The following is a 27,963-nucleotide window of genomic DNA, read 5'->3' as shown; positions in this document are numbered from 1 at the left end:
ATCCTCAGAAATTCAAAAAGCATTTTCATTGTATTGATATTAACCTTCTTTCACATCTTCCTTAATCTTTTTAATAGTAAGGCCTATGTTTCATTCTAATTCTTTCAGTGTATTTTTTTTTATATAGTTAAAATATCTCTAAGTTGTTCACAAAAGATGCAGAACAAATCAGCTCATATTGATAAAATCAGCTATTTATTGCACCTGCCAGTATTACTGAGGGGATATATATAATAATAATAATTATTATTATTGTATACATAGGTTTTGGTTTAATGCCACGCGATGAATGTTTTGAAAATAACTTAAAAGTGACACAATTTTAGTGTATTAAAAAAACAAAACCAGAAATTAAATTATTTATTGATATAAACACATTGATGTTACATGTAGTTCTCCTATGAGGAACAGTATATTATTTTGAGTAAGACTGACAAGTTGTTTAAGTAGTACAATGTTTGAACAGGTTACAATGTAATGGTTATGACTCAGCGTATCGTTGAGGGTGGAAACAAATTGTGGACATGGATATGGACTTAATATTGTAGGCATGAAGCGATGAAATAAATCCTTCATCTTAATGGATGTTTAAACTCGGTAGGACGTCACAGGCTTAAGCCTGCTGGCAGTGAAATCACCAGCCACCGATACGCGTTCTTCCAGGAATCCAACCGATCCTGTGACGACAGAGAAATCGTTTTAATTCCAACATCTGTTTTAATAGCTGTGGATAAGGACTTTAGAAAAAAAAAAAAAAACACTTAACGGGACACACACCTTAAACTGCAAAGACCGTGTACCTTCTGCTCCTAATTTTAGGATTCCACCAGAACCGAGAAAAAGAAACAGGAGAAAACATGTGATTAATGATGCAGGGGTATTTCCTGCCATTTAGAAGTTTATGTAAAACACTTTTACACAAATACCAGCTTCTAAATATCTTTTGTGTTGGCATTAAGACATTAATGCTTACGCATTAAATTACTGTGTGTTCCGAAAGACGGCCTTGCTGCTGCTGCCACTGCTGAGTCAAGGAAATGTGATTAAGTCAGCTGACTGAGTGCAGCAGGACTCATTACAAATTTAATTTATGGACGCTCCCGCTTAGTCCCTCTCAGTGCCAGAGGCCAACTATTCCAAGTTTAGTGACCTCCATGTATGGAAAGCCTTCTCCATTTAAGTAAAAGAGGACGCAGGCGCTACCTCAGCCCTCATGTACAGTTTGTCACTTGAACTACATGGAGTTCATGTTTCATTTGTAAGGCAAACGAGTGCCAGAGATCCAGGTACAACCGCGGCGTTAGTAAGACCTATTCTGTACTCTCTTCCATAAAACACAATTCAGGCCTTTCAGATCATTTTGTCACCTGTGTTATTAAAGACGTCAATCTATTTCTTTTCTGCGTCTGGATTCACTGGCTCTGTAGAACAGAAGGTGGAAGTTACTGACATGTGAAACTCTAGCACGCAGTTTGGCACAGTGCTTAAACCTTGAACGCTGTGCTTACGTTTGACGTCCAGCTTGCAGCTGACGATGGCCTCTCCATGGTCGTTCTTGGCTCTGCAGGAGTAGACGCCGCCGTCGAAGTTTCCGGGTTTCCGGATCTCCAGGGAACAGATGCCCTGGACGCAGATCTGCCTGTACTTGGGGTCGTCTCCGATGATCATCTGGTTCTTCATCCACTCAACCTTCGGCTTTTGGAAAACACATTAGCACAATGTCACGTCGCGGAACCAGCTAAAACAATTAGCGTGCCTTTGTTGTTGGTTTTTTTTCAGGCTCGAGCCACATGCCGAGACAAATCAAGCTTCGATTTGGCAAGAGGCGCGGCCCACTCCTGGTATAGGGCTTTTAATGACGAAGATATGGTGAGAATCTCCCAGGGCCTCAGACGGAATGTCATACATCTCTCCAAGCTCCCCCGTCCCCTACGCGTCTCCTCTTCCCGTGCCTCAAAAAAGAATTCTGTTGACATTTCGCCCTGCTGGTGACCCAGCGGACGACGAGCCAAAAGAAAGGGCGAGAGGCTCAGGCGGCAAGCTAAAGAAGGCAGGTGAATATCTTCCACATTGTCAGGTCAAAGCCTGGGCACCGACAGCAATGCTGGAGCAGCGGCTGGAACGTGTCGATGCTGACAAGCGGCCAAAGCCAAAATCTTTGCTGTTGTTTGAGCGATTGCATTCTCATTGATCATTTCTGCTTACAAAAAAAAATCCATTTCCTGCAATGGTCCTGCTGTTGAAATACCCAATTGAGACATTATCAATACCTAGACCTTTTCTGACCCAGGCACTGATAACAGAATTCTAGTAATAATAATAACATGACTTAGGAGCTTCTTAGTTTTATTTTGGACAGTGAATTATATCTTCGCTCATATATTAGAGTGACTTATGAAGTCAATTTATCATCATTTCCGTACATACCAAAGGTAAACATTATTCAACAGAAGAGACATCGTTACTCTGAGGTCCATAACAGTGGTAAAAATCACTAAATTGATTTTTTTTTTTTATAATTCGGTTTGCTTTCACTGTTTGCCAGTGCTGTGAAGCCACCGAATTGCCATTGGGAAATATCCATATATCTACACAAATTTAAAGATGAAAAAAAAACAGAAAAAGTTTTGAAATAAGTGCAATGAGGAAGTGCGAGGTCTTAAAATGGTTAAAAACGCCGTTCCAAAACGAACCGAGCTTTCCTCTCATCTTCCCTCTAAAGTACAGAATTCCCTCTTTACCCGTTCTTTCCCCAACATAATGCCAAAACAACCTTACTCCACCCCCTCCTCCCTTGCTGCTTACATACATTTTGAACGTGTCAACTTGGAGATACTCCTTAAAGTATCGTAAACGTACCTTAGGGAATCCCCTGACGGAGCATAGCAGCTTGGTGTTGTAGCCGACAGTGGTGGCTCTGTCGGACAGAGACGTGGTGAACTTGGGCGCTTCGCTGAAGTCGTGCTCCTTGTATTCCGGAGGCTTGTAGTCAATACCTGAAGAGTTGAGAAGATCAGTTCAGGGCTTACTTTGTATTGATGTTGCTGAGGTTCCCAGGTACAAATTGGGAAGAAAAAAAAAAAAACTGCCAAAATATGAGCATATGAGCGATATAGTTCACGAACAGAAAAATGTGCCTATACTTTACACCGCTGGTTTAAAGTATCAATTAAGAAAATGTAAATACTTTTGTCTGCACATATAAGGGGGTGTTAGAGCCACAGCAACAGCAGGATTGAGCTTACCGAGCAGCCAATGCCTTGGCAGCCCAGATTGGTATGTTGTAATTTTGTGAAAAAAAAAAAAAAAAAAAAAAAAAAACAGAATGCTAGTTAAGTGGTAGGTAGGGATACATGGTAGGGATGGGAATTTTTATCTTTCCATCTCAAAATGCAATTGAAAGAAGATTTGCTTGAGACATACTTATCTTTTTCCAAACTACTGTTCATTTACAATTTGTTGTGGTAAAAAAAAATACTTGGAAGAAGACCTTTAAGATGGCTTTGAAGAAGTATTTAGGGCAAATATATAGAAGACAAGCATTTTATGTAGAAAAAGCAAATCTGTGACCATATTTAGTTCAGTATATATAATTCAGTATTTAATGAAGAATAGACCTAGACATTTTCCCCATAGAGTAAAAAGGACTTAATGCTACTACTTTCCACTTACCGCTTTTCATATCTCTCCATTTTAATTCTTGCAATTTAAGTTCTTTCAATATTTTACTGGTTTTGTCAAGAATTTGTTCAACGTGTTTCATCTTTTCTTAATTTCGCAAGAATGTCATTAGAAGAACTAATGGGCTTTAAACGGCAGAAATTCATGGCCTTTTGACCAGTCAACACATGCTTAATTAAGATTGGATTCCTTTCGACATTCATGGAATATTTTTTTTTGCTCCTAAAGATCACACCGCAAAGCAGAAGCACCAAATACTGGAAGACAAACTATTACCCGTCTTTGAGATCTTGGCCTCTTCCTTTGTAACAGCAGCGGACTCGCTTATTCCACACTTGTTCTCGGAAAATACTCTAAACTTGTAGGTGTTGCCCATGATGAGGTCAGAGATGGTGGCATTCAGTCTGTGGTAATGCTCCAACACGGAGAACCAGTCCTGGAAAACCAAGATAGCAAACAGTGCAGTGCCTTGAATTTCTAGAAAGTCTCTTTGCACGTTTGTTTTTTGGCCATATAACACCGATATGCCTAAATAAAACCCAGTGCTATCAATTGCATTTGAAAAATCCCCTAACAAGTTAATTAAATTGAATTCCAAAATACAGAGAATGCTCAGGGTCATCTGTGATATTATTCATTGTTATAAAACATCATTATTTGCAAAGTCAGAGTGGGCCTCCTTTACCGGTTGTTGAGCTTTTTGTTTTGTTGCAACACCCAGTCTGCAAATTAAAGTCCATTTGTGCTTGGTTCAATTTGAACACAAACCTAGGTGTTCTTGAAAGGCCTTGGATGTTTTCTATGACATGATAAAGTTAGGGAGATGTTTAAAACAGGACAAGGTAAAAAACAAATAATAATAATACTGCAAATTCTGAAAATCTCGTGGAGAAAACGGAAAGTTAAAAAAGTTTGACGCAACTACATATCCGCTGATACATGCCCTGAGCTGAGCCACTAGGCCAGGAAAGCAGTAATCAGAGAAGTAACCAAGAGGCCCAGGGCAACTCAGGAGGAGCTGCAGAGATCCGCTGCTCAGGAGGGAGAACTAATAATCATAAACTCGTGTAGCGGAAACCACGAACATGCAGATGAAAGTTTAGTTCTCTTACTCCAGTCTTTTTGTCGGCCTTCTGAATCGTGTATCCTGTGATCTCAGTGTTTCCGTTGTCTTTGGGTGGCGTCCACTCCAGAGCAACATTGAAGCCCCAGGTATCAACGATCTTCACACTGGCAGGAGGCCCTGGCAGCTCTGTGGGTCATTATGAATACACTGAATGTCAGATTGTCCCCTTTTTTCCCCCCCCCCCCCCCCCCCACTCCCACTGTGTTACTCACCAACAATCTGAAGGGTGACTGGGGCCTTGTCTTCAAAGTCCTCCACCTTCACGCTCATCTCATACACTCCGGAGTCATCTCTCTCGGCTGCACGGATGAACAGGATGCTGTCTTTGTCGGTGCTGCGGATGTTCACTCTCTTCGGGTCCAGTGGTCCGCCGTTCTTTGTCCAGGACACCACAGGTTTGGGTTTGCCCTGAGGTAAAAAAAAAAAAAAAAAACATACAGTGAGCTGTAATTTGTTGTTTATTGTGTATGATGAGATGCATGAAGATATTGTGTGCTTACCGTGAAAGGGATGGTCAGGTTGATCTTTTCCCCAACTTGAGCGACGTATCTCTGCCTGAGGAACCTTGGCAAACGGACCTTGGGACGATCTGAAAAACGTAATAAACAAAAGCTAATAAGTTCTTTGAAAATGAACATCATGCAGAGTTTAGTAGGATCTAGCTTTTCACATAATTTACTCATTAAGATGTTTAAATACTGCTTTCCCCTACATAAGAGGTTATCTCAGCAAACAGAACATGGAACCAACTGATTTGTGTACCACTGATAACAAAAGTAATTAAAACTCAGTGTAGTCTGTTAAAAATAAACTAAAGGGGTCTATATTATATGTCCTTTGATTTAACTGAGTTTTTCATCTGTGAACGAGTATCTATATGTTGTTGTACATGGAGTTAATGAGCAAATCTGTTTTGCTGAGCAGTCTGGATGCAACACTTCAACAGATGATTTTAAATGTACGTTCAAAAGTCTTTAACATTTACCTATTCACCCTTTTCTGATTCAACATTCGTTGAATCAAAACACATTCGAAACAAAAACACCTTTTTAGAGAATGTCTTAATACCGTCTTCCAAATTCAGAAGATTAAATGCATTTTGTAATATTTGGTAAAATTAGCTTTTTTAAAATGTATTATTTAGGGCAAAGACTTGCCTCCATAAGCATCTAACAATAATTTATTAGAATTTATGCCCCTCGACAATAAAATGTAAAAATCAGATGTGTATGAGCAGGACCTTGGCACATTTTTGATAATTTTCAGTCCATTGTTTTTCCATATGATTATGTGTTAAATGAAGAGTACTTTTTTTTTTGGGGGGGGGGGGATTTTTCATGGCTCTAGTGGCTTTCTTTTTATGACAGTAGGCTGACAGGAAGGGGGGAGACATGCGGCAAAAGACCGTGGGTTGGGTTTGAACCCAGATCAACTACGACTTTCACAAGTGGACAAGATAAAAGGAAGAGAATGATAAAACAATTATTGAAAAAAACATGTACTTCATTTAATTGAAAATATGCAGTTCCTATATTGTCCACGAGGGGTGCTGTGTTTTAATTAGCAGATTAAGCTTCAGGTGTGGAAAAATTCAAATAATTTCTTAATTTTTATCTGTTTGATGTATTTTATCATGCAGGACAGTGTTTTTAAGTTCCAAAAAATTTGAATAAATGTTTTTCAACATTGTATAATCACTGTGATCAGTTCTTATGCATAATGCACTTAAGTAAATGTTTAACTGAGTAAAAGTATTGTTGAAATTGCACATACTTTTCTTAAAAACGCTGAGGTTATTCATAATATATTGTGTAAAAGTGAAATTAATTTAATATAAAAATCAACAACAAGTCCACATTTATTAGTTCTATTTAATCTTGCAATGAGTTAACTCGTGTGGCCCTCTTGAGATCAGATTAAGCTGAATGCGGCCCCTCAACCAAAATGAGTTTGACACCCCTGAGTTAGACACTTGATCAGTAATGAAAAACAAGTGAATCTAAAGTTACGTTCTAAAGCAACAGAGAAGGAACTTACCATAAAGGAAAAAATAAAAAAGAAAGCATTGCACAAATATGGATATGATGGAATAAGTTTGCTGCTACAATGCTTTTGCACAAACAAGGTCTTTTTAAATGATCAAAAATAACTTTGATTTCTAATCGGCATTTATCCAGAATCATATTGATCTGACATTGAGTTGTGCCACAGTGAATAGGACTGCATTCATTCTAGCTGTCCTAATTGAGCTGGAGTGCACTCCGGGAGAAAAACAACAATTACGTTTTACATGACAAAATTTGTACAAAAAAACTAAAACAGACTCTTATGACTTAATCATGCTCCAATTTTGCAGGGATGCTTTCACATTTGGTGAAACGTTACCTCCATTATGCACAAAAAGATGCCCAATCTAGCCCACTAAAATGCACAACTTCTGCACACACAACATATTTCAGTGCAAAAACTGCTACTGCAAATCACCACGGCAAGACTTGTTTTCTTGCATGTTTTATACCGTTAAAACTAAAACGGGTGATGTTGTATTAGAGACGACTTCCATTTAGACACTGGAGCTAAACAGTAAAATGAGAGACATAACCAATTGTGAAAGGCTGTCTACTCCATCGTTCCTGTACTCTTGCCAAACAATGCCCTATCTTATGGAAAGTAGCTCATAATCCCTTTAATATATTACATGGATAGTTAGCCACTGTGACTTCTGTGGTGATACCAAAGCCTGCGTTGGGCACTTGGAAGACGCCTGCTGGAGCTGGCCACCTGCTGAGTTTAGCACAGCAACATTTGTCAGGACTCTAAATAAAGAATGGATACTGTAGCACTCACTATGTCAGCTCTTGACATTAAAGTTGCAGATTAAGTAGTATGAGAAAGAATCAAAGTCTTTGATTAATTATTTTTTTTTAAAAATCATTAAAAAAACAGCACGTTAAAGTAGAAAGGCAGCTCGTTTCTAGACATTAAAGCCAATGCACAGTGAAATATTTGGTTTGGGAAATTAATTAATATTTTAGTATGCCTGCGACACTAAAATAAATTTTACAGTTAGTGCCTGTTGACACAGAACAGATAAGCATCAGGCTTAATGATCATTGACTTTGCAAAGTCTGTAGCATGTTGCAAAATAAACAGCGAATAGCAGGAGCTGCCATTAGATTTGGATGCAACCTGAGAAGACAGAGCCACCACCCCTTTTCTTGGAGACGGGTCTGCTGGAATTTCCCTCCCCCGCTCCTCTCCTCTTCACAGCCCCCACCTGCTTAGAGTCGGATCACTTGACACCATCGATCTTGCAGCATTTAGCCTGACCCTTCCCTCAGCATGAATGCCGGCGAGGATCCCTACGCACTCCCAACTCCCAGAGAAAACCGTTTGTTACCGGCACGTATAGCACGGCTATTTTCCAAAGATTTGGAGCACTCCTGCCAGAAACAATTCACCTAACTGCTGCTAATTGTGGACCATGTGGAATGGAGAACGCCGAACGGGAGGACTGCTGGGATCGTGTTGCCATTCCACTCACTTAGCCTCCACGTCTTTAAGCGTAACAACAACCTGAGGGATAACCAAAGTGACACAGCTCATCCTGTTCAATCCTCGGGGTCCAATCATCATTTTGCCACAAATTGCTACAGATTAACACCGTTGGGCGTTCAGCTTTAGGAAAACTACCAACTTATCACATACTGAGCAGGGCGGGTCGGGGTTTCAATTGAAAGTGGAAATGAGTCAGTGGGACACCCTTTTATCCCTTTAATGCTGCAGGTATGAGCCAATCAGCTGAATAAATAGCATTACTGAGTTTTTTTCCAACTTTACAGTGCCTCCTACTTATAACTATTTGGTTTAAGACATATAGGCCAGACCAGATTAAATGTGTTCCAAAGGCGTTTAAATAAAATGTATTAATTTTGTACTCAAGCACCTGGGGAAAAGAGAATACCAATGTAGTGTTTTTTCCTACATCTCTTTGCTATGCATCTGTCTGATGGCTTGAGTTTTGTCCTTACTCCTGCTCTAACCAAGGCGCAGTTAACTTTTTGTAAAACGAGGACGAGAAAATGCAAATAAAAGTCTGACAAAGATGTCTTGTTTGATTCCTCCATCACCCCCCACTTTTCTCACCAGCGACCTCCTTCACCAGGACGGGCTCTGGGAGGGCGACAGGGGGGCTGCGGCCTCCTTCATTCACAGCCACCACGCGGATCAACAGGCGGTCACCGGTGGTCTGGTTCTTGATTACGTAGCGACAGGCCTTCTGCAGATCCTCATTAACAGCCTTCCAGTCCTGAGCTGGATGGGAAAAAAAACAACACAGCAAATAGGGAAGTTTACAGAGGTGTGAGAGAAGTGTGCAAAAATACAAATTTGCATTCAATCATGCAAACCAATAAATGATGTCCTATAGATGTAAGGGCTTTTTCATTTTATCTGGATATATTGTTCTTGAGACCACCAAAATACAGATCTGATTATAATTCTGATTCATGCATTTTTTCCCGTTTCCTAGCATCCAGCCTGTCTGCAAGAGCACACTTATGTGCGAACGTGCGATGCTGTAGTATTGTATTAAAAGAGTTTTAAATTTAAGGAACACAATTTAGGGCTGGATGATAATTCAATAAGAATAAAAAAGGGTCAAAAAAAGTTAAATAGAATAACAGTTTCCATTCCTTTTGCATTCAACCCTTGAGGATTAATAATACATCCATTACATCCTCCCAACCAATCACAAACACAGATCCAGGAATTAAGCTCCGCCCCCTTCAAAGAGTTCAGAGAGCACTCGTTCTTTTTTCTTTTTTAAAAACTTGCAGTTTTGGTAAAAAGTTGCTTGAGTAAAGGGTTGAGTTTGAATTCAGTGTTTGTGTGTTCTGTATCTAAAAATAGGTCGCTAAGCAACAGAGTAAAATGGTCATGGCTGCACTTAAAATATATGTTTAGAATTTGTTGAGAATTATAAATATTGATCAATATGATTTCTACTTTATTGATATGCTTTTTTCTATATCATCCAGCCCTACTGCAATCGTCATTCATGTTTTATCCTCGTGAATTTCATTGACAGTATAACCTTTACAAATAGCCACACTAACTGTTCTGGTGCACGCATTTGTGTTTGCTTCTTGCTTTTTTTGCTACTTTAATCCCAAAATTCCAAGTTAATTTATATTGTTTAGACCTTCATGCATGTTTGAACTAGTTTTTTATTTGCAAGAAAAAAAAACACCCAGTAGCTATGGACAAAGCCTACATTTGACAAAAATGTTTACTGTGTCAGCTTCAGGAGATGTAAATAACCTTTACAACGTTATTCAAAAATAAAATAAAATAAAAATATGAAATACTGCATTTTTAGACAATGTTTTGTTAGTTTGCTTATTGTGTTCACTAATTTACAGTCTTAGTTAAGACACTTTGGTTCACCATCTCGTTTTACTCTCAAGTTAGGCATTCTTTTTTTCTGAACTTTCTACTGAGCAGTGCAGCCTGTTGCCCTTTTATAGGAATTTCCATATTTTTTTTCAAGCTAACTCTGAATTTATGGTAACGTGGGACATACCATTCTAAGAGCAAAGGTTTAAGTTGTTTGGCACGTCATGACAAGTCATAAATCTATTACAGTTGTAAATTAGAAACAATCTCAGGATAGGTCTTTAAGATAATTTAGGTAAATAAGGCCAGGTAAAGGACTGCCAACTGTGAAGCTTTGTAACTGAAATAAAAGTAAATTTTACATCTTGTTCATTTAAAATTCAAACGCTTTATCGGCATTTGCTAAATGAAGCCTTCACTCAACCACAGCTGAGATCAACTTAGTACTGTAAGTCTAAAAGCGGGACCTCCAGCAGGACCACACCAGCCCTGGAATGCCTCTTCCCTTCTAGGGAGAAGTTAGGCAGCTCATGATATAACTTTGAGACTGACACTTCAGGGACAGCTGCAACTGATATGGCTGACTGACCCACATTAAAACACCAGTTTCGCATTTTCCTCAACGGATCTAAAACACTATTGGCCATTGTGTCGAAAACCGAGCTGTAAATACACTTGCAGAAGTCAAAACCTAAAATTAGCCGTCCACATGGCGGCTTTCACGAGATAATTCAAAGGTCAGCCTTTTCGTGCACACGGTTCAAGGCAGAGAGCGACTTACTTCCCTCCTTGCAAACTTCAATGACATATCCGTCCAGACCAGTGGGCCCGATGTTCTCGGGCTGACTCCAGAGAATGGTCACTGAATTGTCATTTTTGTCTTCAACGAACAGATCCACAGGGGCACTTGTGGGCTCTAGAAAAAAACATTAAAACATTGGTTACCTAAAGGCAATTTCATTCTTATCCGCTTTTTTTTTCTTTTCTTTCAGAGCCAAACCTCACCTTTGGGTGGAGGAGGTGGAGGAGAGGGTGCTTTCGGCTCTTCTGGTGCAGGAGCCTCAGCAGGAGCTTCTCCTGGCGGTGAACAGACAGTTGTGTTATTGTTTGAAAAGAAATACTGGTAATAATAGCAGTTTTACTTAAATGCAGGTATTTTGTACGTCTGTACTCCTATTTTTTTTTTTTTTTTTGTAAAAAGATGAGGGTAATCGAAACACTTTTCCAGGGTGGTTTACCATCAGCAGGGGCTTCAGACTCTGCAGCAGGAGCAGCTTCCTCTGTGGCTGGAGCAGCGGCAGCTATTATTAAATGTTAGATATTAATAATTAGTGCTTAAAGCAGATGGGACATGTTCTGACAAATGATTATGCATGTGTTGCGGCAGCAGACTTGAGAAACCATCATAAAGAAGCCTGGTAGTGACTTTGGCTTTAGCAAGAACAGGATAAAGACTTGGATTTCTTTTTTCCAATTGAATTTTTTTTTTTGTATTATACCATTAGCAGGGGCATCAGCAGCAGCAGCAGAGCCTGGGGTTTCCTCTGTAGCAACTGGTTATGTTAGGGGTTAAAAGACAGTACATATTGGAGAAGCTAGCTTCCCTGTAACGGGATGACGGTTTAAGATTAGATGCTCCGCTTGCTGTTGTTATACTTTTAGCAGGAACCACAGCTGCAGCAGCAGCTGATGATTCCTCAGTGACAGGTGCAGCAGCTGACATTCACAGAGGACCAAAAAGCACCACAATAATAAAATGAATTTAAAAAAATCCTCATTAGAAAGATGTGACAAGATTTAATTCCAATCGGGAGAAACGCACAAGTGGTGTTTAAGCTACACAATTAGGCACAGGCAAACTTAAAATACAATATAGTATTATTTCAATTGTGTATATTATTATTCATGGATGTACTTTGCAGCACGTTATGAATTTATTTTGTCTTACAGATAAACTGCCTCTTAAAGTTAGTGGGTGAATCTAATGTTGCTGTGGTCAAGATAATTGATTACTGTTAAGATTAACCAATCAGATGTTGTATATTTGACAAGCCACCATGACAGTTAAATTACTTCATGGTGCACTGCAGTAAAAGGCACTATGGGATAAATGAACAAACACTGAAATAAACACTGGACTTAACAGCGTTGTTTGATAACTAAGTCCAATTAGAATGGACTCTAACTAGAATCTGTCTGCATGATTTAATTGGATTGCCTGTTTTTATTGCAAACTGCTTTTAGACAATGCGTTGTGAATTGGCGCTATTGAAATAAACTCAACATAACTTAAACTGAATTGAAGTGAATAAATATAACTTTTAAATAATAACAAATAATTAATATTGTGGATTCAATACTTTATTACTTTTAAATCACTATTTTTAATAACCGTTAGAAGCATCCTTTTAATGATTGGCACTCCATAAGCGGCTAGAGGAAACAGGGAGTTACTATCCTTAACAGGATATCCTGCCTCAGCAGGAGGTCATATTCATTTGTAATTGGAACGAGTGAGATTGCTACTAAAACAGCAGTCGGCTGAAATGCAGTAAAGCTTATCAATCAAAGCAGAGAAGTGGCTGATTTGCTGTAACAGAAGCGGCAGCTTTATTAGTGAAAGCAGGGGAGCTGGAGTAGAATTAAAATAGTTATCAAATAAAATAGTTTTTATTCTTATCCGTGACATTAAAAAAAGTTTTTAATGAGTAGCATATCAGGTTTTAGCAAGTCCTTGACACGAAGCCTAAATGTGCCCTTTATAACCCTCCAGATCTGATAAAAGTGGTACTTTAAATGCCCTTTATTAAAATGATTAATTATTTATTAAAATTGTTAATTCTGAGGAACGAGAAGTGCGATTATGATTCCCACAAGATTTTTTTTTTTTTTTTTGGTGTATTTTATAGGTTGGAACATCTCACTACTTTTTTTTTCTTCCTCACTATACCGTCCTACGTGCGTAAAAGTCGCCGAGATCTTACAACGCACAGACACATTACGTTCAAATTCACTTCATTATCAACATATCCAAGGTTCATCCACGGAGGAGGGAAAACATAAACTGGAGTCGTCCTGAATGAATCGGTGAGACCCGGGCATGACGCGCCGCTGCGCCCTGGACATTACCCTCTGCAGGGGCAGCGCCCTCCGCAGGCGCTTCTCCTTCGGCCGGGGCGTCCACAGCCGGGGCAGGAGCAGGCTCGGCCACCGGGGCGGGTTCAGGAGCCGGCTCTGGAGCTTTTTCCTCCTCTTTCTTGGCTGGTTCTTTCTTGGCCGCCTTCTTGATCGGGGCAGGCTTGGACGGCATGTTGGAGGTCGCAGCGAATTCCCAACTCAGTTAAGTCCCTCAGACTGTATCCAATGCCATCATCCCCCTGTGGGGGACAGCGCTTATATATGGCTCAGCATGAGAAGTCACCGCCCCTTTAATGAGCCGCATGTAATAGATCCTAAACAGAACGGATGACTCAGAAAAAGTCTGAATAGACTGCATCTTTAGAGCGTTCTTCACGTCATATTCTGACATTAGTATCTGTAGTTTATAGGCCTACAACCTTACGCACTTTACCTGTTTTGTTCAGACCTACTCACCTTACCTGTAATGCTAACCGAGTCAAACTGCACACATGCAGACAGAATAAATATGACATGTAGTTTATTAAATGCCAACAAACAGTGATGAGTGGATGAAAGCCTAGTTCAGGAGCACCGTTCACCCTTCTGCTGGACCCAACTCTGGTGAAATATATAGATTTCTATAGGATACTGTCTTGTTTTCCCTCCTCCTCAACAATTGTTGCTGCATCCAGAATGTTGACCAACTGTATTTACAGTCTTTACATTGACGTCCTGTACAAAGTAGATAAATCAAGTTTTACAAAGGATTATTATTAAAAAAAAAAGACAACCCAGAAATATCAAATATTTGAGTATTTAAAAAAAAAGTAAATGTCTAGATTTTTTTCCCCCCTAAAGTAAATGGTAAGGTGAACATTTTTTGTCTCATCACATAGCAAGTTTACATGCATTTACAACACCTATGAACCCTTAACATATGCACGTCCGTGACATTACAAACAGCAAAACTTTTGTTTAAATCTTACTAGCTTAACAAGCTTTGCAAAAATATGACTATTCAGCAACCTGTATTGGCCTAAGAAATCAGATTTAGAGCTGATTTAGGCTCATGATTTGATCTTAAATTGCCTGGTGACAATTTAGAGCGCAAGTTACATTTCATCTCTTTGCCATTCATAAACACAAAATGTATCAAACATCTTACATTTCATACCTATAATTGAAACCCTGTCTTTAAATCCTAACTCCTTTAAGGCTATGTCCGACTGGATGAAACAAGCTTCTATTCCTTTTTTTTTGTTGTTGTTCTTCTTCTTGTGATGCATTTTCATCCAAATCAGGAACTTAGAAAAGACCAGATGAGAACACAAAGCAGCTGCATGCGAAGTTAAGACCTCTGCCAATTGTCGACACCAGTAGAAGTTGCTGCATAGTCCTGAAACACCAGTAAGCAAACACAAATCACAGCTTATACGTAGCAACAGGCACAACAACCAGAAAATGAGATGAAAAGCTGGACCCGATGGCTTTAATCAACCTGTAGAAACGGACCGGACTGTGGCCGCCGGCCACTATCACTGTTTGATACCTGGAATATTTACAGCAACACCGCTGATTGACGTTATTCATCCCCCTAATCCATCGTTTTGTGCCGGTCAGAGCAGCAGGAACACAATCTGAACGTTTACACTTCCGTATGGCGCTGTCACTGAAGCGGTACCACATTCAATCAGCTAAAACATTGGCCACTTTGGGATGATGGATATTGCACAACCATATACCCTACATTTCATGTACTTTAATAGGACCTCTTTACACAAATCAACATTGAGCACCTAATAATCTGTGTTCGTATAACACTGTCTTTTTTTTTTTTGTTTTTCCCCGTGTCGCGTGCCCAGAATATTCTCAAAAGAATACGGCACGACATTTATGAGGGAGAACACGACACAATGTCTCACGTGACTTCAGAACGTCTTCAACACTGTTTCACATGTAGGTCGTACGCCCGGTGTGAAAGGAACGACGCTAAACCTTTTGCTAACCTACACTGCAATGCAATCCCTAAAACAGTTTGGGGCCAAGGTTTAAGGAGCTAACCAATACTAATATGCATGACTGGTGAGAGGCTGTTTCAGTTTGTTAAGTGTAAGAACTGCGGCGGAGGAACTCCCCACGCGCAGCTCCAGGGTCAGCCATCGTTAAAACGTGTTTTGCAGTCGCTCTTAAATAAGGCTCTTTTTAAAAGCACCTACTACGTGATACCATTGTACACTTAAGTGTTTGATAAACATTCATAGCTGAACTTAAAACTCCTAACTTGACAGTCAATATGCAAGGTTAAAATAAAATATTTGGTTCAGTATAACTCTTTTTTTTTTTGCACCAACTAATGCAGATTAACTGCAACACAGCCTGTTTGTATGTACAGAGCTATATATATATATATATATATATATATATATATATATATATATATATATATATATATATATATATATATATATATATATATATCTCATGGGAAACATTTGAAACAAATGTGCTCTTTCTAAGATACAATCTGAATTGGATTCAGTAAGCATTCACGCGTCTGATGTCATCAAACGGCGTTTCTCATCTTATATTATCCCTGTGTAGTAAGTATCTCATACCTGATATTTATGGCAGCCTTCTATGGAATAAAACTATGATAAGTGCGTCGTAAAAGTGGCGTGCAAAGCCACAGAGCAATTAAATCACATCGTTGATATTCAAGCTCAGTTTTTTTTTTTTTTTTTTTTAAACAAAAGAGTATGACAGCAATAGTTCCTATAAAACCGAAAAAGACTGAAAGTTGAATTGTTCTGTTACAAAGCAATAAGGATGAACTGAAATGCTAAAATACAGAGATCTGGGGAAATAAACAGTTCCTGACTGTGATAGCTGTGATAATATTGAGGAAAGCACCAGAGGAACTCTGCTTAGGTTGAGGTTAAACGAACATCTCTGCTGTTAAGGCATTTTCTTTTTTTCACCTGCTTGAGTTGTAAAGTTCAGGATTGCATATGTATCAAGAATGAGCCCTCAGAGGCTTTCTTAACACAGTAGATATGTAGTAAAAACGTCTGCGTCGAACAGTAGTGTCTGTCATGCTGTCATACTCTTTTTCAAAGCAAGGTAATCGTCGGCGAGATTAGAGTCGTTTGATGAGGACTCAGCATCCCAGGTTGCACTTAGGGAGAAAACAGGATGGTCGGTGTAAACAGTTAGCACCAATCTAATAGTACTGAGCGCTGATGCGGTGGGAAATTGTTGTATATAATCTTGTTACTGAACATAACCTTCTATCTAATAGAGCTTTAGTGTCCATGCTTTTTGTGACTTAATAATCTGAATCTAAACTGTAAAAGCTTCATCCTCACATTGTGGCAACGGTCGCTAAACGGAACCCTTTCATGTTTTGAGGTTGACTTCTTCCTGATTCTGCACTGCTCCGACACAGTGAAACACATACAGTTAAATAAAATCTTTAGTGCTGGGTCGCCAAGAGCGGGTTCCTCGGTTCAAAGTTTAGGCAGATCTTCCTTGTCTGGAGATTCGATGTAATTGGCGGCCTCTTGAAGTTTCAGAAGCATTGCCATCTACAAAAAAAAAAAAAAAAAAGAGAGAGAAAATGGTACAGAAACAAAGAACAAACGTCAGAAAAGGGATTTAAAATCATAAAAAAGAAATACTGTCACCACACGCTGTTTCCTACCAGAGGATCCGATTCCATAGAGCTGGGTGGAGTTTCTTTGTGAGGACGCTCCTCACTGGACTGACATGGGCTGCTGGAGCTGATACTTGGAGGAGGTAGATGGAAGAGCTTGGCCTGGTCCTGCTGCGCGGACGGCCATGGCAGGGTACCTCTCACCCACTCCACCGGGTCCTCCCATACTGCCTTCTGCCCGTGGACCTGAGGCACAAAAAAAATCCAGAAATTCAATTTAAGGCGCAATATTTAAGGCCTTTTAACACAAACCCAACATTGAAAAACAAAGGGTACTGAAAATAAAAAAACTGATCTGCTGTTCTTTAGGGCAGCCTAATAAACGCTGGTGTAGCTTTTTTTCACTGGTTTCACTGCACTTTAGTCAAGTTAAGTGGTCTCTTTTCAGCGCTGCAGCTGCATAAAGTTCAGAGCAAGGCAGCGAAAGAAAAGGCAGTAAAGTTGAAATTAGGGAGACCTAAGCTTGGGGAAAGTTGTCATCTGTCTGGACGTGTTGGAAGAAAATGACGCACACAAACACACCAGATTTCCCCTTTCACCTACAACAACTACAGGCTAAATACCAGGAGCTCATTTAGGTAAGTTTGGTCCATCAACAGCATTTTAAACAAATGCTCAACACGGTTATGTCTCAATGTCTGTCAAACTTACTTTTTATGGTAGAAATTCAGGAATCTCTGAAATACTTTATTAACATTTCATGATTAGTTTTAACGTAAAATGTTGATGTGTGATTTGTTGATGTTAATTCCCTTTAACCTGCGGCTGGATTATCCGCCTTTTGCGATAACTCCACTTCTGGAAGCACATGCTGGCACAAGGGGAGTTAAGGGAGACGCCGTACGGAAGAACCTCAGAAGAACCCAAGAAGAAGGTTTGTCCAACTGGATCAGAGAGACTGATTGCCCATTCAGAACTGGCTGTAATAACTGTTTTTTTTTTTCACTTAGCTACGTTTACTTAATTTAGCCTGAACTTTCTTCCTTATATGTGTTGTTAGTTAGTTCCTTTAAGCGAGTCACGGCATTCTGAATTCAATCTGGGGGAACTGTAGAACATCTAAAAGCTCAGGGCTAGAAGAAACCACTGCAAAAAGGGAACTAAAAGTAAGTAAAATCTTCTTGAAATGTATCTTTCATTTACTAGAGCGGGTAAATAAGACTATTTTCTAATGGAATGCATATTTTACCAGTAAAATAAGAATAATTCAACTGCACCTTCTTATTTCAAGTGCAGGATATCTAATTATCTTATTTTAGGAGTAAAATACCCATTCCACTGGCAAATAGTCTTATTTAGCTGCTCAAATCAAGCAACAATATACTAATTTCAAGAAAATTTTACTCAATTTTAGTTCCCTTTTTGCAATGCGCTTGCCATTTCAGAGAGACCTGCTGTTGTTATCCCTCCAACCCAGACAGAAGCAGAGGTGATGGAAATCGCCGGAGGAGAGAAAACAAGTCGGTTCTAATTTCTGCTGTTGAGACCAAATGGATTAAAAGGTGTTTCTGAGAATTTATGGTCCTCCTCCCTTTTTATTTTTTCCTGTACACTCAAACTACGTCACAAGTCCTTCCACTTCATCTTCACTCTCAGAAGCAACGTGTAAACTGTTGCTCACATCAGGCTAAGTTAAAAGTTCTAATCCACAGTTATAAAGCTTCTTTCAACAAAGATTAGTAGTTTGCAGACTTTATTGAGCATGTTTTCACATTAATTTGTTTTTGTTTCTGTTAAGATAGTAATTTATAGTGCAGATTTCTGTGATTGTGAGAATGATTGTCGTATAACTTTAAAAAATTTAACTCTTGCTACGCACAAACATGCCGTGCAAGTGCTCTGATGCCATCAACACTAAATATTCTATTCAGGCAAAAGCCCCATTGGTGACGAGATCTCACCTTGATGCCATCTTTTGCTCCTTCTTGCAGATACGGAATAATAGAGTGGTTCCACAGATCAATGAACCAAGACCGAAACTCATCAACTGAAACTGGGCATGACAGGAAAAAGCAAGGGCCTGGAGAGAAGGCGGAAGAAAGAAGAAGAAGAATATAAATTGCGCACATAATTGCTTAAGCCACGTGATTTTTGTTTTTGTTTTGCTTTTTCTGTACCAATGAGAAAGTCGGACGTGCTGTGCTTCTCGAGGAAGGTGTGCAAATGATACCACAGTTTGGGAACCCAGTCTAAAACCCTGATCAGGTCTTCGTTGGTTAAACTCCTTTCATCTTCGGACTCCAACAGCTTCCGGTGCAAATATCGTGTGAGGAAGCCATTAGCTGGTTCCACGTTGTTGGAGAAGGTCACCATCCTGATTAAACAGAAAATATGTCCACAAGGCCATCACACGGGGGAAAATACGTGAGATACAGCTGTTTTTCCTCTTAGTCATTGTCCTTTATCATAAAAGAAGTGTCACAGAGGTGATGGTGTCGGATGTTTTCCATATTACACAGAAGGAATCTTCAACTTTATTGAGATGGACCGTTTAAACCGACCTGAAGCTTAGATGCAGGCTGTGGTTGGCCGTCATCTTCACCGGCTGATTGCTTGTTCCAATAATATAAGGACTACATGCAGAGACAAGGTTTCACACGTCAGACCATTTCACTATTGGCATCGATTAAAAATCTCTGAATGTGCTTTCGGTCGGTGGCGGGGGTTTTACCATTTGTGGTATTTGCAGGTAAGAGCACCATTAACAAGTTCACTGATGGAAACTGGATTGTGAACGTCATCTAAAATAACCACCAGCGGGACCTCTGATGAACTGCTTTCCCGATCGATTTGATTGGCCAGGTTAGAAAGATAAAGCTGCAGATCCTGTAAGGAAAGAGGGGTAAAGAAAAAAAAAAGGGAAGCAGTGGTGAAAAGGGCATCCCGACAGACCAAATAAAGTCAATGGCGTGTTGAGTTGAACGAAAAGTCACGTTTGCGCTACCTTGCACGACTGCCGGTGCATGTTAAAAGTGACCACGATGCCGTCCGTGATTTCGCGGGCGCTGCGGTCCACCAGGTACTCGGCCAACCGGGACGCAAGGTACGTCTTGCCCGTCCCGCTCGGTCCGGACAGGATGAGACGGCGGTGTTTGAGCAGGAGGCTTATGTAATGTTGCATCATGGGTTTGGGGATGAGGGTCTCGAACACAAGGCTGTCCACACACTTCTCTTTCAAACCTGATCAGAACCAGAGGAGGCGAGAATGACCTGATGAAGAACTGCTGCAATAAACAATAAGGCTGATTACTATCCATTAACCCGTGGGATAGATGATAAAGAGCAGCGTTAAACTTCGGCTCAAATCCATAACACATGGAATCTCCGTTACACGAGGCTGCGTCTTGGCAAGACCAGGCCACGAAGACAGATTTTTATCACCTTGCATGTCTTTCTTAAGCCTCACTAAGCTCAGGCACTTCGCTCTGAAAATAACTCCGGTTCAAATGTAGGAAGTCTTTGCACCCCCCCTTTACCCCCCTTTCCCCCAGGCTGCAGGAGAGCGATCTGCTTTGCACTTCTTTGGGGCCCATGTGTCTGAGGCTGGTTGACCAGCTGGATCTGACAGCACTGAGATCAGGTTGCTCAAAGCTCTGCCTGAGCCGTCGCTACTGGTGCAGCTCGCCTGCCGTTCCTGCATGCAAAGATGGAAGAGGACCTGACTGCCTGCCTACCACCCCTCAGTTAGTTATTCTTTGGCTGAGATAAATCGAATGCAATCGTCTGCCTACCGTAATGTATTCTGATCTAAAATCGGACATTCAAAATCACTTGTTCATCAACTCTGCAGACCTTTTAGCGCCACTGTGATGCCGCCGGGGCCTCGCGACATGCAACGGGATGGCTGTGTCTCTGGGGCTTCGCCTCCTAGCACCCTTTTAATGTGGCCCATGCTGTAACTGTAGATCGAGTCGGTAGAAAGACCAAGGCTAGAGGTGGGGTCCACCTTCGCTATATAGACCTGCGACGAAAAACAACAGAAAATCCAAATATATTTTAGTTTTAAATTGAAATGCTAGGTTTGCAGATAGAAAATAAAAACACATTGAATTTCAATACTTACTCCAATTAGGATTAGTGCTTTAAGTAAAATGTTCTTAAAGTTAGTGTATTTATCCTTAATTTGAGTAGGTAAAATGGATTATTTGCCAATGGAATAAGTATTTTGACCCCTAAAATAAGATAATTAGACATCTTGCACTTGAAATAAGATGATGTAGATGAGTTGTTCTTATTTTAAGTGCAAAAATCTTATTCCATTGGCAAATCATCTTATTTACCTGCTCAAATCAAGGACAAATACACTCATTTTAAGAACATTTTACTTATTTCTAGTTCTGTTTTTGCAGTGTGTAAGGCAATTTGATTTACTCAGAACAAGATGGGCTACAAACTGAACACTGTTCAGTGTTTTTCACAACTTAGAAACCATGTTTTCTAAAAAAAAAAAAAAAAAAAAAAAAAAATTTACATTTAGGCTGTCTGAAAATTGGATCTCACTTTAAAAGCCTGGCTGACAGCAGAATCCAACATGACCCAGTCCATCCTCCCATTCACCCTGACAGTACCGATGAAGAAATCCTGCGGTTTAGCCTCCTGTTGAGGCAAAGGGGCAAATGTTACGGAATGAAGGCAGAGCAAAGATTCGTGAAAACTATAAAAAAAAAAAAAAGATAGAAACAACAGCATACGCACGTCTTTAAAAACCCGTAAATCTGCAACACAAACTACCACTTTCACACGATGATCGTCTCTCTGTGAGGGAAGGCTGAGGGAATCAGCAGGGTGGACATCTACTGCGGAGCACAGGTAAGAGGAAAAAAAGAAGCAGAGCTCAAGAACTAAGAAAAGGAATGTTTTTTATATTATAAATAAGTTACGTTTTCAGTCCCCAGTTTTTCTGCTTATTTTTAGACTGTTTGTTTTTGATGTGAAATCATTCACTGGTTACTCAGTGCTATTCTGCAGCGCAACAGATCCGTTGATTGGTCTATTAGATTAGCTTTCAAGCTGAAAAAGTTATCAGCCTTTAGTTCAAGAGGTTCCAAAATGGTTTTATCTTTCTTTCAGACTATTTTTAACCTGGAATATTGTTTCGTTCTTTAGGTTGTTTGTGTCCTTCACAAGGGACTCAAAGTAAAAACATGTAAGAAAAGAAAGCTTTTTCTATAACTTTTTTTAAGTTGCAACTTATATAAGCTACACTTATGAAATAGAACCGTTTGATAGTGTCCATCAAACGGTTCTGGCTTTGCTCTTCCTGTCGGACACAGGACCACAGGACTGTACCTGCGCTGCTCGCCTCGCTCAGCCCTCTGCTGTAGCTTTTGGGCATGTTCAAGGCTACTGACTGACGTGGGGATGAACTCCCCAGGGCTGTGAGACCTGAGGACTGAGACACAGAGCTGGAGGGTCCAGGAGACGGACAGGGAGACAGACTACCTGTCTTCAGCTTATCGTTCTCAGTCTTCAGGTTCTCCACTGTCCTCTGCAAAAAAAGACAAAAGCACACGAGTCACAGGACAGCTCTTTAGAAAACGTGCTGTGAACATGTCTTGAGTGATGGTTTATGCATATTCTGAAACTTTCTGTACAGTCTGAAATGTTCCTAAATATAAAGGCACACACCTGCATGTTGGTCATGGCCTCCTGCAGCTGCTCCAGCTGATGTGCAGAGCTTAAGGCCTCCAGCCTGATGTCGGTCAGCTTTCGCTCCTTCTCCCACAGCTCTGAGCGCAGTTCCGTCACGACTTTATCATCTCCCACGTCATCTCCATCAGAAAGTCTGGAGAGAAAAACAAAAAAAACATCACAAAAGATAATATAAAAACCAAGCACATACAGTGTAGACATCTATCGTCACCTCTAGCTTTGACTATGATACTCGTAAAAACCCAAATGTGGACATTGAGACTTTAGTTCATGGATGCTTACCCCGCCGACGAAGCAGAGGCGGAGGATTTTAACGGCTGCTGAGGGTTATCTCCAACAATGTGGACCTTCGGGGAAGAAGGTGCAGAGGACTCCGGAGTGGCGATCTCTTCGATGTCGGCATACGGCCCCGACTTTGTGCCTTTCTTACTGAAAGCTTTGTTGAAGGAGCTACGCAGCTGTTCAGGGGAAATGCAAACCCGGAACAGCGTGAACCAACAATAAAATCTGCAGAATGCTCAATGCGCAAAGCTTGGCAGATTGTATTACATGAAACGTCGTTAAGTTTTGGAAGGCAGTTGAATGGAAAAGTTTGTCTGACGTGTGTTTGTAAGTTATGAGGAAATGGTGGGTCAAGTGAAATAGATGATTTGGAGCTGATGCCCAACAGAAGCGGTTATGAAATTAAATTAAATCTGTGAAAAAAATGTATTTGAGTAAATGTATTTACATAAAAATGGACTTGAACAACTGAAACACATGCGGACTGATGTGCCAGATCATGTGATGAGATGACAATATGAGGAGTTTAATAATAATTAAAAAAAAAGCAAAGAAAAAAATGCAAACGCAAGTTTTTTAAATGATTTCTAAGTATGACTCCTTAAAGCATGCAGGCTGGAGATCCAGGAGAGGGTTTAGATTTTGCTTAAGGTTGCAACATCACTCACCTCAAAGACCTAAAATTAAATAAAGGGAGAATGAGGGAAAGAATAGAGTCATACTTAATAGCATGTCGATAAAAATAGGACGAGAATCATAAGCATGCATGATAATGCAGGATCGTTGTCTAGTTTCTGTTGTCATCTTTGGATTTAGAGACGCTTTATCTGTGCTTGAGTGTTTTTTCCTGATCTGGCTCCTATGGCGTTGTATTTTTTTACTGAGTTGGTCAGCGTTCTTCGAATGTGTTCATGTTTGCTAGGTTTCATCTTAAGCTCAACCTTGTTTTTTGGGGTTCAATGTGTGTTCTTTCATTGGTTTGCTTCGTGCTTCCCACAAGTCCTTAAGTTTTCTCATCGAGATGTGATGTGTAAGCCTGTCGCAATAAGCAATAAATCAATTAATGGCATGATAAATTAAAATGAGTTGAATGATTTCAATTATCCCAGGGAGGAGGGAACTCTTGCGTCAGGTATTTGCCATGCGCATGGTCGTCTCGTTTTACGTGGCTCATAGTGTAGCATTAGAGCCCCGTGTGGAGTAGAGAGCCAGAGGTACGCTAGACGAGATTTGGAAAAACAGAGATGGAATTAGTTTCAGAGCCGAATGCGTCCGCTGCGGCGTGGGAGAACTTTGGATTCAAACCGGATGACCGTGGTGAACTACTTACCCCCCGCGTGCCGGTACATCGCATTAGTTGTACAATCGTAGCAAGTAAACGCGGTAATACGACAAACATGCATCTGTTCCTAAAACATAATCACCCCACGCAGCTTTTCCAACTGGGGGGGAATAAAACTACAACCGAGGGCCGTCTCGGTCTTCCACAATCACTATTTTTTTAATGGACAAACAAAATACAAAATGGGAAGTGCAGAATGTTGCTCACTTGCAGAAAGTGTAGTTTAGGGTGACCAGACATCCCTGATTTCTGCTCACAGTCCCCTTTTTTGGACGACCCATCCCCGGCTAAAGCTATCCCCAAATTCAGCGTTTTATGAGTGAGAACTAAATGTTGTGCACAACAACAGTTATTATGGTTGCTGGTCACGCTGCTGTTAGCGTTACAGGTAGAAGACAGTGTTTGCAGTCCCTTTGTTAAATGTTCTTTAGAAGTTAAGATTCATTGAACTTTGAGAGGGTGTCCTTACATTATTATGTCATTATCATCATTTTAGTTGAAAATGCTGTACAGACGACATTATCGTTCATCATAATTATTTCAAGGACAATTTATTGTCCAGCGACATCTGTTATTGTGACAGGCGTGATGATGTGTGTTCTTTATGCTTCTACGTCATCATGTGTCTTTAGTTTTGTCGTTTCAGCTTTCTGTGTCTTGTTGAAACACTCACAGCATACGTGAACACTGGGCCAATCAGATCTGTTGATACATCTGTTAAATTGACTTACAAGCTAGACAAGTTACCTTTCTTTTGGACCATAAGGTGCACTTTAAATCCTTAAATTTTCTCAGAAATTGATGGTGCGCCTTATATATGATTACCGTTGTGGTTACTGGCTGATTTCATGCGGTACTATGTGCTCACAAATCTGTTAAAATGTATAAGTATGACTTTGGTTAGCAACGAAGCCGCTCAGCTTAATGGATATTCATATCATTACGGTACACTGTGTCACTACCTTATAGGGCCCCTGAGCTGTCTACAAGACTGCCTGACTGTAATGTCTAAACTAGAAGTGCATTCATGTAACGTGAGTATGTGCTAGCAACAATAAACCAAGTAAGTTAATTAAATATAAAAGCTCAGTTTATTTTGTCCTTCAGTGGCAGTGTCGTCCAACTACTCTGTCCTCCCGATAGAGACGGATAGAGAGCTGTTGATATGGAGGAGCGAAGTGATATTACACATGTGGGAAGAATATTTAATGCGCCTTATAATCCGGTGTATCTTATGTGTGGACAAAGACACATAGACAGGTTAATTCACCGTGTGCCGTATAATTCGGTGCTCTTTATGGTCCAAAAAATATGGTATTAGTCTGTAGCTCAAAATATTTCCAAGTTTTTATGTTTTCATTGTTATTTTCTTGCAAAAACATGTGACTATACCGGGGTTTTCACTGGACATATAATGATATAAAGAATGTAGAATTTCAATGAGAACTTATAGAAACATTACAAAATCTGTTTATTTAATATTGCCTGGCTATGAATTATTCAAGAGAAGCTTATAACAAAGAGTCCCCTTGCTCATCTAAATAACTGTTAGCCGTTTATGTAAAGTAAACTCCTAAAATATGTAACTTTAGGCTTCTTGTGATCTAATTGGTCAAGCTGGGGAATGTTCAAGCTTTTGTTTCCTCACCCAGCTCTTCTTTTTCTTCTTCTTGGCCTCCTGCTCCTTGAGGCTTCCCATGCTGGAGTGACTCGTGGTGCTCGTGAGACTGGAGATGCTCTCTGATGAGTTCTGTCGATTTATCAGCAGCTCTGGATGACAGCAGGAAACAAAACTGTTGAAATGCTCCCGGAAGCGCTAACCGGGAGTCAAAAATCTGGCATCCCGTGCTGTACCTTTAGGTGTGATTTCTGGGTTACTGAGAGCCGTCTGGATGATCTCTTGGGCTTCTGTGTTTTTGGCTTTTAGGACCTCAATGGTCTGCTTCAGTTCGGTGAGCTCGGAGTCCTGGAGAAGGGAAACAATGTCAGTTCACCACAGCTGACAGGCTGCACACAGGCGGTCCTCGAGCTCTCACTCAGGCTTTCAGGTTGTGTTTAGTGCTTGACGACAACATGGATTATCCTGCCATGTAAACTGTGACCCTCATCCGTTTTCCTGGACAAACGTCAGCGCTCCACCCCAGACTTTACAGAGCCTGGAAGGTTCTAGATCATGACGGTACAAATCTAACAAGACTGAACAAGTTTGCCTCAAAGGGTTAAAGTTCTACAAAGCTGTGTGTAATTGAACATGCAAAACCTTGTAAACAATGGACGGATGAAACCATTATAAAGATGTTTCTCAAAATGTCATGACTGGAGAAAGGAAAAGACAGCAGATCAGCACTAAGGATTCATACCAGCTGTCACATACGGTGGTGGAGAGGGGATGATTTGGGCTTGTTTACTGTCTGCGGGACCCTTTGTCACAGACAAATGTGAAACAACGCCCTCACAATAATAATTCATCACTCCGGTGAAATGATCTACTCTGCAGTAACTCAGTGTTTGTGTCTTCACTCCTCTCAGGTCTGGCCTCCTCGTGAGGCAGAACGGAATTCATCAGGTGCGCAACATCAACAGGATACCTTTTGTTCGGAGGAGACCGACAGAGTCTGCAGGCGGGCCGTCATCAGGGCCAGACTCTGCTCAAACGCTGCAACCAGATTGGCCTGCGAGAGGAAAACAGAGGCGTAAGCGGCCGTAAAAGGGACACGCAGCATGCAGATAGGAACGCGCGGTCAGTGTGAGTCAGAAGCTGAATCGGACCGGTCTGGAAACCGTCACCCAGCACGTCAGAGAGATAGCTCTGTGCGGCTGACCGGGAGAGGAAGGAGGGGACGGAGCAGTCAAACAGCTGTGGATGATGTCAGAGATGAAAGCAGACATTAAGGTAATGATGGGGAGGCAGAGCAGCGATGTGAAGATAACCTCGTGGAGCAAGTTTGACTCGCTGGCGAGGAAACGACAGACGACAGCCAGGGAGCAAAGAGTAAGTTTGTGTTTTTTTTTAGAGAATTAAAGAAATATTTGAGAGACCCAGGATGCTGATGTCAAGAATTAGCCGAGAAATCCCCAAATCCTTCTGGATATGGGGCTTACAATGCTTATGTAGATTTAAAACTAGCAGCCCAGCATTCTGATTTTCTTTTTCAAACAGTTTTCCCTTTTCCCTGCTTCTTGCAATTCATATTTTTACTCATGGGAAGACAAAATAAAACGTTTTCTAGGATGTTGTTGGTACTAAAATCTAATAAATTGTCTTCCAACTATTTTTTTTTTAGCAGATGTTTAAGATCAGTAGGCAACATTTGCTCAAAGCTTGCCTTTTTTAACAAATGCCTCTGATGCCATATTCCAAAAACGCAAGTCCGGGGTTCAAATCTAAGACGGTGCTTCTTTTATGATGTTATGCTATCAGGTGTTTCCCCGGCAGCTTGTTTACCTCTATCTGCCACATGTTAAAGCTGGTCACTTTATAGAAGGTTTCTAAAGCCACAAGTTTCAAAAATAATATTTGGTCCCTGCTATGATCCCCCATTCTTGTAAGGTAGAAAACATATATCTTAATCAGAATTAAGCTCACTTTGATCATTTGATGGATGAGTGATTAAAACATTTTTTATCACATGCAAGCATTAAACTACATGA

General features: G+C 40.4%; 2 protein-coding genes across 10 annotated transcripts in view; both read right to left on the bottom strand.

Annotated features, from left to right (window-relative positions):
* Positions 1–345: 345 nt before the first annotated feature.
* Positions 346–13,586, bottom strand: mybphb (myosin binding protein Hb). Of its 2 annotated transcripts, XM_036151314.1 has the most exons (14): positions 13,334–13,586; positions 11,443–11,505; positions 11,210–11,281; positions 10,986–11,120; positions 8,954–9,121; positions 5,308–5,396; positions 5,020–5,215; positions 4,794–4,933; positions 3,958–4,117; positions 2,860–2,996; positions 1,509–1,695; positions 1,368–1,421; positions 778–809; positions 346–677 (listed from the first exon to the last, which is right to left on the bottom strand). In XM_036151314.1, exons 1-12 carry the CDS (start codon positions 13,512–13,514, stop codon positions 1,390–1,392), a joined length of 1,560 nt encoding a protein of 519 aa, XP_036007207.1. In that variant the 5' UTR covers positions 13,515–13,586; the 3' UTR covers positions 346–677; positions 778–809; positions 1,368–1,389. The 2 variants fall into 2 exon arrangements, with proteins under 2 accessions (XP_036007207.1, XP_036007208.1); XM_036151315.1 differs by lacking the exon at positions 11,443–11,505.
* A 259-nt stretch (positions 13,587–13,845) lies between these two features.
* The window catches only part of nav1b (neuron navigator 1b), a 94,569-nt gene continuing 80,451 nt past the window's right edge, over positions 13,846–27,963 (bottom strand). For 3 of the 8 annotated variants that reach the window (XM_036151306.1, XM_036151309.1, XM_036151311.1), the window contains 17 exons: positions 26,901–26,984; positions 26,167–26,278; positions 25,961–26,082; positions 23,639–23,647; positions 22,971–23,146; positions 22,665–22,821; positions 22,326–22,524; positions 21,732–21,832; positions 21,537–21,632; positions 20,829–20,997; positions 19,981–20,216; positions 19,708–19,862; positions 19,538–19,609; positions 19,154–19,350; positions 18,938–19,056; positions 17,025–17,222; positions 13,846–16,908 (listed from right to left, as the gene is read on the bottom strand). In XM_036151306.1, coding sequence (XP_036007199.1) covers positions 16,831–16,908; positions 17,025–17,222; positions 18,938–19,056; positions 19,154–19,350; positions 19,538–19,609; positions 19,708–19,862; positions 19,981–20,216; positions 20,829–20,997; positions 21,537–21,632; positions 21,732–21,832; positions 22,326–22,524; positions 22,665–22,821; positions 22,971–23,146; positions 23,639–23,647; positions 25,961–26,082; positions 26,167–26,278; positions 26,901–26,984 — 2,280 coding nt within the window. In that variant the 3' untranslated portion in view covers positions 13,846–16,830. The remainder of the gene's footprint in view (positions 16,909–17,024; positions 17,223–18,937; positions 19,057–19,153; positions 19,351–19,537; positions 19,610–19,707; positions 19,863–19,980; positions 20,217–20,828; positions 20,998–21,536; positions 21,633–21,731; positions 21,833–22,325; positions 22,525–22,664; positions 22,822–22,970; positions 23,147–23,638; positions 23,648–25,960; positions 26,083–26,166; positions 26,279–26,900; positions 26,985–27,963) is intronic. The other 5 variants (XM_036151307.1, XM_036151312.1, XM_036151308.1 and 2 more) reach the window with 3 other exon arrangements.

The sequence above is a fragment of the Fundulus heteroclitus genome, chromosome 20, assembly GCF_011125445.2.
Source record: "Fundulus heteroclitus isolate FHET01 chromosome 20, MU-UCD_Fhet_4.1, whole genome shotgun sequence".
Taxonomy (NCBI): domain Eukaryota; kingdom Metazoa; phylum Chordata; class Actinopteri; order Cyprinodontiformes; family Fundulidae; genus Fundulus; species Fundulus heteroclitus.
This window is presented reverse-complemented; position numbering and strand designations above follow the sequence as displayed.